The sequence below is a fragment of the Primulina huaijiensis genome, chromosome 9 (assembly GCF_012295235.1).
Source record: "Primulina huaijiensis isolate GDHJ02 chromosome 9, ASM1229523v2, whole genome shotgun sequence".
Taxonomy (NCBI): domain Eukaryota; kingdom Viridiplantae; phylum Streptophyta; class Magnoliopsida; order Lamiales; family Gesneriaceae; genus Primulina; species Primulina huaijiensis.
The window spans coordinates 20,636,971-20,646,034 of record NC_133314.1 but is presented as its reverse complement, the minus strand read 5'-3'; the positions used below and the strand labels follow the sequence as shown (position 1 = coordinate 20,646,034).

The following is a 9,064-nucleotide window of genomic DNA, read 5'->3' as shown; positions in this document are numbered from 1 at the left end:
TATTTTAGTCATATGTTGTCACCAAGTGGACAATATAAATGAGCACATGCCCACGTGACAACATCGAGCTTACAAAAAATAATGGCATGGTAATTTTTGTATTTTTTTTAATATAATTTCAAATTGTGGTATAACTTCTTATTAATTTTTTACAATTATTGCATGACATCTATTTGAATATACTTATTTAAAATTGCAGCATATACTTTCATTAATTTTCACAATAATGATATTAATCAATTTTGAATATAGTATAAATCAATCATAAAAATATACAAACACGTAACACGTATATCCAGAGTCCCTGTCCTGAAGACTTTCTGGGCTTTTTTATTATTATTATTATTATTATTATTATTATTATTATTATTATTATTATTAAATGCTCGATTATTTTTCTCCAACTTCCCATTTCTCATAGACTCGTATACACCTAGCCCACGTACTGTTCGAGTCAATTATTATGTCAAATTATAAGATATATCCAATGTCAATTTATGAATATATCTCATTTTCAATAAATATATTATATATATCATAGATCCACCCTAGATTTAATGATGGGATTTAATTAAATAAAATGGAAAAAAAATGCAGTGTATGAAGTGTTCGAGAGGATGGCGTACTACGGAATATCCTCGAATCTGTTCATATATTTGACCAAGAAACTTCACGAAGGGACTGTGAAGTCGGCCAACAATGTCACCTATTGGGCCGGAACCGTCTGGATGACTCCCATCTTGGGTGCGTACGTCGCCGATGCTCTCTTGGGCAGATATTGGACCTTCGTCATCGCTTCCGCCATTTATCTCTCCGTAAGTCCATTTATTCCTTTCAAAATAATTCGAAAAAATGATAATCATTGGATCTACAGCGAGTTAAATATTAAGTTAGTCCAAGTGCTAGGAGTGTAATGCGACAAGATCATAATTTTGATGATATTATATATATATATATATATATATATATAAAGAGTTTGAATAGTTGTCAACACACATTAAAAGTTAATTATTAGTATGAAATGGACAATAATGATTAAGACATTATGATAAAAACCACGTAAGTAATTACTAGGAGGAAAGGACAATAATAGAGGTCTTAATATAATATTATATTTATTATATTAAAAGTCAATTTGGCTGCAATATGAATATTCATCTGCATGACTCAGACCTCTAATTAATCTACGTGTTATCGGTTGATTAAATTTCTGAGAAGATGCTTTGGTAGTTGGTTTTGCTATTACTTTATTAATACAATCGATACCTTCCAAAGCATGCAACAAATGATATAGTTTTATATGTGCGAGAGCAGGTGAAATTTATTATTTGTGAAAATGAAATATTTATAACTTAAAAAATAATTCTGAAAATTATTATTATTACATTATTGTAAAAACTTGTGTGAGACGGTCTCACGGGTCGTATTTGTGAGACGAGTCTTTTATTTGGATCATCAATGAAAAAGTATTAATTTTTATGCTAAAAGTATTATTTTTTATTGTGAATATGAGTAGGGTTGACCCGTCTCACAGATTAAGATCCGTGAGACTGTCTCACATGAGACCCACTCTTACATAATTTAAGTTCTCTGTGAACAAATTTATAACTTTCTTTGATTCAAGATTTTTATATCTTAATTTGTTTCGGATTATTCATCTAATATTTTTTTATATGTATTTTGTACTATAATTAGTGATTTTTGGAAGCGACACTTGCATATATTCTAGATTAAAAATTAAAATATTCCTAAATTATAGCTTAGTGTGAAATAAAATATGACCAGTCCATTGAAATATTTTATTCAATGCATGGTTCTCATTTACTCTGACAAGTCAAAGACAAAGTCATTGAAAAAATTGATATATTATAATATTTTGTAGACACGATCCCTTAAATTCCTGAGACAACTGAAGTTGACCCATGAATACATATGGAAATCTAAACCAAGTTTCGTTTGCCAATAGATAATTTGCTTACATGTTCAAATAACATTTTGTCTGTATTTTTTTTTACGGTTGACAAAAAATACCTATCATGTTTAAAAATTAATCAAAGTTGGATTTATTTTGGGTTTTTTCGATCTATTTTTTAAAATTTACACAAAGTAATAGAATATATGATAGAGCTGGGAATATTGTATCAATTAATAATTAAATTATTGTTTTTTTTCTACTATTTTGTTTTTAGTTTTAATGTTACTAATTGTTCGGATAAAACTGATTTGATTTAATTGCATCGAATTTAATTTCCAATTTCTGGGATTTTGGACTGGTAATCTAATATTCACACTGATGGATCGCAGGGAATGGCTTTGCTCACATTATCAGTATCAATCCACCCTCTAAAGCCAAGTCCATGTTCAGATCCAACTGGTGCCACTTGCAATGAGGCCACCACATTGCAACTAGCTGTGTTCTTTGGTGCACTATACACACTCACAGTGGGCACTGGTGGAACAAAGCCAAACATCTCGACCATCGGGGCGGACCAGTTCGACGAATTCGACCCCAAGGAGAAAGTCCATAAGCTCTCCTTCTTCAACTGGTGGATGTTTAGCATCTTCTTTGGCACACTATTTGCGAACACTGTGCTTGTTTATATCCAAGATAATGTGGGGTGGACTCTTGGTTATGGGCTCCCCACCATAGGGCTCATGATATCCATCGCCATTTTCCTGGCCGGTACGCGGTTTTACAGGCACAAGTTGCCTACTGGAAGCCCGTTTACTAGGATGACTAAGGTGATAGTGGCTGCCATGAGGAAATGGAAGGTAACAGTCCCGGCTGACCCTAAGGAATTATATGAGCTTGATTTGGCCGAGTATTCGAAAAAAGGGAAATACCGGATTGATTCTTCGCCTACATTGAGGTATGCATGCGTTCATATATATCATGTTGATTTACCAAGAAACTGATGTTGAATTCTTGATTATATATGTCACTTGCCAATTAGTTATAATATCATGTTTTTCGTAGTAGAAGGATGAGTTACCAAAAATGAGTTGATATCTTAGTCTAGTGAGACAAAAGAAGTGGAGGGAGTTGACCGTCGTTGCAATATTTTTGGATGAGTCACTGTGAACAGTATTCAGACTCCAAACACATTTATGAATGTTTCCAAAACAAACTAATTATACAAGACACTGATTAAATTAAATTTTCTCTATGTTACAACTAGATATATTTGTGCAGGTTCTTGAACAAGGCATGTGTGAAAACAGGTTCCTCTAGCCAATGGATGCTCTGCTCAGTCACACAAGTTGAAGAAACCAAACAAATGCTGAGAATGATACCTATCCTAGTAGCCACATTCATTCCCAGTATAATGATTGCTCAAATCAACACCCTTTTTGTTAAACAAGGCACCACCTTAGACAGAAACATTGGCAACTTCAAGATCCCCCCGGCCAGTTTGGCCGGATTCGTTACGCTTTCCATGCTTATATCTGTTGTGCTGTACGACCGTTTCTTTGTAAAAATATTACAAAGATTGACAAAAAATCCTAGAGGGATCACCCTTCTACAAAGAATGGGGATTGGTATGTTAATTCATATAGTTATAATGGTAATCGCCTCGTTGACCGAGAGGCACAGGATTCAAGTGGCTAAGGCTAATGGATTGGTTGAAAGTGGGAAAGAAGTACCTTTATCAATCTTCATATTGTTGCCCCAGTTTATACTAATGGGAACTGCTGATGCATTCTTGGAAGTGGCGAAGATTGAGTTTTTCTACGATCAAGCACCCGAAAATATGAAGAGTCTAGGCACATCATATGCTATGACTACGCTTGGAGTTGGGAATTTCATTAGTAGTATTTTGTTGTCAACCGTTTCAAGAATAACAAAGGGAGAAGATGGTCGCTCGGAATGGATCAAGAACAATCTTAACGCTTCACATTTGGACTATTACTATGCATTTTTTGCGATCTTGAATGTCTTGAATTTCTTTTTCTTCTTGGTTGTGGTCAAGTTGTATGTGTACAAGGCTGAAGTTTCTGATTCAATGCGAGTTATAGAGGAAGAACTAGTGGCATCTGTACGTAAGGTGAATGATTGATTAAATAGCAATAGAGGGATTGCTGGTAATAAAAAATTACACGGAAGTTCAGAAAATGTTGATTGTGAAAGGCGTGTTGTACGTAGGTTTTAAATTGTTCATCCTCCTTGAGCTAAGGGGATGTTTACGCTTTACGATCGAGGGGAAAAAGAATGAATGTAATTCTCTTTGATAGATTAGATTGTGTAAAATACGAACTGGGTTTCATATTTTGAATTATTTTTATTTCTCCAAGCAAAGTTCAAGAATATATTTGAAATTTAGCATGATCGTCATGCCCTAGGGGCTGGTGACAAGAATATATTTGAAAGCATTTGTTACGTCACCAACGTATAGGCATCTTTGAATCCAAGAAAATTAGACGTTAGGCAGCAAGTTCTGACACATGCTGAGAGGCTACTTGTATGGCAGATCAGTTGTGTTCGAAATAGGAACTGCCTGGTTTGTCTTCTATTGCCAAATCTGCTGTTTGGTGAAGGAGTGATCATTGGTGAGAGACACGAGTTTTTCTCGAGCAACCGAAGTTGTGAGAGAAGGTAATGTAAGGTATTAAGACGGATGTGTTGTGTTCCACGGCTTGTGGAAGGGCGTGGATTATGTCCTTACATTGAACAAACTGTCGTTTGGATCTTCAACTCCAACACTGCATGCTGCTCTTTTCCACAGTTTTTGGAACTTCAAGTCCAGGTTACATCGTGTTAATGGAGGAAGATTAGGGATATAACTCTGTTTTGATCCTGAAAACGTGAAAAAAAATGTATGTATGTTAGTATGTAACTTGATGACGAAGATTATAGGTTAGCCGTTAGTCAACCGAAATTCATGCAAGAGGTGCAACTTTATTACCACATGATGCAGCAAAAGTTATGTAATCTCGGAAGAGATGCTCTAAAACTTCAACAAGATTACCAACTAGATTCTGCGACACATTCACTGGTATTTGAAAAAATTGTTCACAACTTCCTTGACAAAGCGGACTATATCTTCAAACAAATGAGCATACGGCTCAGTTTTGAACATGGGATTCCATGTCTGCAAAATAATGATGTAAAGATTTCAACACTACTTTATCAATTATTAAGTTCATCATTCCAGTGAGCTTACTTCTGTTTCTTTTGCTCTTTGGAGATGCTCCTTTCCTGTATTTAACCTTTCTTGAATCCACTGTATCAACATTTTAACCATGATAGAATCAACTTCATAATGGACCATTTCTCTTACAATTGCTTTGCCTACATCTTCACATTCAACTGTGTCCTCAACCGCCATTAGTACTCTAGGGATTTCTTGAGTTTCCCACCCACCCCTTTGCACTACCAACACAGTTTCGTTCTTGACTGAGGATGCACCCGTTAAGCATTGCTTTAGCAACGCTCCATAGCAAGTATGAAGGATCACTCCAGCAACTCCTGCAGCAATAGGATGCCATTTCTTGAGCACATCACTAAAGATATCCTTTTCTTTCCAAGTAAATTCTTCAGTTTCACTAGCCAGTTTATCAGCATCCCACCATCTTTAGCTTCCCTCCCATTTTCATTCACATTTACAAGCATCTGTTGGTGAATGGCATAAATGGCATTGTCATCAAACGAAGAATTACACATCTTTAGTAAAATTCAAGAAATATGACAATCAATAAACCTTGGCAAATGCACTCTTCAAAGATGAACGAATATAACTGTCAACTCTATTCCCCATAGATTCATCAGCCACTTCTCCTTCCTTCTCTCGAAACACGGAAACATAACAGGGAATATCTTCTTAGCCGAAAATACTAAAGGAAGAATGCTTTCCATTACACAAATATTTTCCCTGTCGAAACATACGTGGTAATCCAACAACCGCTTTTCAGACCATTTCTTAATTGCAGCCAAAACATTTGCCAACATTTGCACATAAACCGGATCTCTATCCACCCGTTTAGCATCCATGGTTACTTCAGTTAACATGGCCAATCACTCACCAAGAAGATCCTGTTACTTCCACCTGCCCAGTTGTATTAAACTCAGAACACGAGAGCATGGAAACTTCCATTTGTGAGCGTATTAATTAAACTAAGAACACGAGAGCATGGAATGGAAACTTCCATTTGTATTTTGAGAGTAAAATCCAGAAGTAGTAGTACATTACATATCAGTTCATGTATTACTGCTCGAAAAGCACCCAAGTGAAACACGGATTATGAACTGATCAGTTGATCCCTAAAGTAGACCATGTTTTCTTAATCAACTCAAGCGATTCATCAACTTCATCGAGCACCATTGTCTCGTCTTTTAAATCTTCGAAAACCGAGCTGAGAAGGGATTGAGTGGGTATCCGTCCACCCAATGGCAGACATCGGTCGTGGAACCATAAGGGCTACGCCAGGCCAAGGAAACGACACTGTTGCAGAGTATTCTCATGGCTTCCGAATTCTTCCCAGTGTCTATAGCCTTTGCTTCACAAGAATGAATGATGTCTCGGAACTTGGAAGCAAATGTGTCGGATTTGTCAAGTGGAATAGAGGGGTGGAGGAGTCCGTCCTCGAGTATTTGTAGCAAACTTTTCTGCCATTGATTCTTGAGCGTCGTTGAATTCGGATGGTTTCACGAGGCGAAGCAGCTCGAAGGAGAGAATTATCGTCTCTGCACGCCAGCCCATCTGATCATATCAAGAAATATTAAAGCGAATGAGGATTGATCATCCAAAAAACTTCGGTTGTTTCGACGTGTGCCGAGATTCTTTGTCACTTGTATAAATGGAATCGTGTTCTTGTTGCTTGCAAATAGCCATCAGTGGCAACCAAAAAAATTGGGTTTTTTAAATTAAATAATACATAAAATAATAAATTTACCAAAATATCAAATTTTTTTTAAAAAAAATTGTTCCTTTAGGCGTCATCGTACATTTTGATATGAAAAAAATTAGTCATTCGAAAAATATAAATCAACAAGTTATAATATAGGTATTCTTTAATTTATCCTACTTCACAAAACACAAATAATATAACCGTCACCTATTCATATTATATTGATTTTTGGTAAAATATTATATCCCCAAATTCTTATATTATATCAATATTATTTTTGAAAATGATATATTTAAATTAACTAGAAATAATGCACGTGCAACGCACGTGAGAAACATATGTTGAAGTAATTAGAATTTGAAATAAAATTAGTTAACTCAACAAAACATAATGATAATAGGATTGTAAATTTTGACAATTCGTGTTAATTAGCATATGTAACTAATTTCAAAAAAAAATATTTTTTTAATTTTAAAAAAAGATTTGGACTACTAAAATTTCTCTCATATCTTTTTTATCATATTGTTTTATTTTGTTATTTGTCATATTCTCTCAATAATGCATATATTTTATTATAATATTCAATTATTACAATTTTTTTTGACAATCAATGATATGCAATTTTTTATTTTCAATGTTGTTTGATTATTATTCTCTTTAATGTAAATTGAAAACAATTTCTACTGGATGCTTTTACTTTCCTAGTCACTTTTAATTTATTAAACACTTATACTTGATAACATATAAACTACGTATTATTATTAGGGGTGATCAAAATTTCGGTTAAACCAAATTAACCGACCGAATCGAGTCCATTCGGAAATTTGGTTCTGCTATTTCGAAAATTCGGTTTTCAAATTAAAAAAGATTCGGTTATATCGGTTAATTCGGTTCGGTTACGGTTTTCAAAATTTTGAAATCGGCTAACCGAATTAACCGATATAATAAATACTATTATTTAATAAATTTTTATTATTTATCAATTTTAATATATTTTTTAATTTTTAATTTTAAAATCAGCTTTAATTCTAAAGAAAATTTTGTGATGTATGTGATTTTATGTTTTTATGCATTTGTTTAGACTGTAGTGTTCAAAAAAATTACATATATAATTAAGGTTAAATCACAATTTTTTTTTAAAACTGATCGGTTAATTCGGTTCGGTTTTCATCGGTTATAAAAATTAATTCGGTCGGTTCGGTTATTGCTAAATATTTCGATTCTGTCCAGTTATGACTAATTCGGTTCGATCGGTAACAGAACCGACTAAATGCCCACCCCTAATTATTATAACAATCATCACATAAAAAATACTGATTGATTGATTTAAAAATATTGATTAAATGTTGTCATTTATTTGTAATTTATAATAATAATATTTTTGACAATAAATCATCTTTTTACTGACTCTTATGACACTTATTTAATATTTCATATTAACTCATAAGTATAATTAGCGCAATCAAATTAATAATGTCACATTGGTATTACCTCCAAAAAAATAATATATTTAATTTTTCTAACTGTTTAAATATCTTAATGAGAACATTTGTGTACCCTTATCTTGAGAAAAATTCCTTGCATTTATAAAGTTTGAACGGTAAATATAACTTTATAGTATACATTTAATTTGGAAACTGAATTCATTGTATGACAAACACTTCTTCCATTTCTATTTTTTTGTGTAACCCAAAAAAGTTAATATTTTTTCTCTTTTATCTTCTCCAACTAACTGTAAAAAGTTATCAAAAAAATATTAATATCTAGAAAAATATTTTTATTTATTGTTTTTCTTGTCTATATATTTTGTTATATGTGAACATATATTCTACTTCATTGTCTTAATTGTCATATATCTTTACTATATAATTTGTGTACATTGAAGATGAATAAGTTCATTTTGTAGTTTTTTATTACCTGAACTTAGGTTGATATATTAATATGTGATATACATAGATATAAGAATTTTCAAATTCAATTTATTCACAATGATTTTTCATAACAAAGGCCAACTCAAAATAATAAAAATTAGGATTCATAATTATTTTAAATATGATATAAAAATAATACGTGGAAACTTTTTTTGACATTTTAGTTGCAAAATACAGTGATAAATGCATGAATGTGAACTATTTCATTGTGACAATTATAACTTTATTTAAATATCTTATTTCTCACTCAAAGATCACAATTTGTTTATTTCTTATTTTGATTATCG

At 32.8% G+C, this 9,064-nt stretch overlaps 1 protein-coding gene, 1 long non-coding RNA gene and 1 pseudogene across 2 annotated transcripts; 1 reads left to right on the top strand and 2 right to left on the bottom strand.

Annotated features, from left to right (window-relative positions):
* Positions 1-570: 570 nt before the first annotated feature.
* LOC140983822 (protein NRT1/ PTR FAMILY 5.2-like) lies at positions 571-4,277 on the top strand. The gene is made up of 3 exons (XM_073450974.1): positions 571-815; positions 2,305-2,870; positions 3,194-4,277. The coding sequence occupies exons 1-3, from the start codon at positions 618-620 to the stop codon at positions 4,056-4,058; spliced, it is 1,629 nt and encodes a 542-aa protein (XP_073307075.1). The 5' UTR covers positions 571-617; the 3' UTR covers positions 4,059-4,277.
* LOC140983824 (uncharacterized) lies at positions 996-2,298 on the bottom strand. Its single transcript, XR_012176521.1, has 3 exons — positions 2,032-2,298; positions 1,567-1,974; positions 996-1,365 (listed from the first exon to the last, which is right to left on the bottom strand). It is a non-coding gene; the product is annotated as an uncharacterized lncRNA (long non-coding RNA).
* A 103-nt stretch (positions 4,278-4,380) lies between the features above and the next one.
* On the bottom strand, positions 4,381-6,698 carry LOC140983958 (protein unc-13 homolog; annotated as a pseudogene).
* Between the last annotated feature and the right edge of the window lie 2,366 nt (positions 6,699-9,064).

What these genes read in the sequence shown, in the direction of transcription:
- LOC140983822 (XM_073450974.1), top strand. Translation starts at nt 618, where the DNA reads ATGGCGTACTACGGAATATCCTCGAATCTGTTCATATATTTGACCAAG. An exon ending in CTTCCGCCATTTATCTCTCC is followed by an intron (nt 816 to 2,304) that starts GTAAGTCCATTT and finishes GATGGATCGCAG; the next exon opens with GGAATGGCTTTGCTCACATT. An exon ending in GATTCTTCGCCTACATTGAG is followed by an intron (nt 2,871 to 3,193) that starts GTATGCATGCGT and finishes ATATTTGTGCAG; the next exon opens with GTTCTTGAACAAGGCATGTG.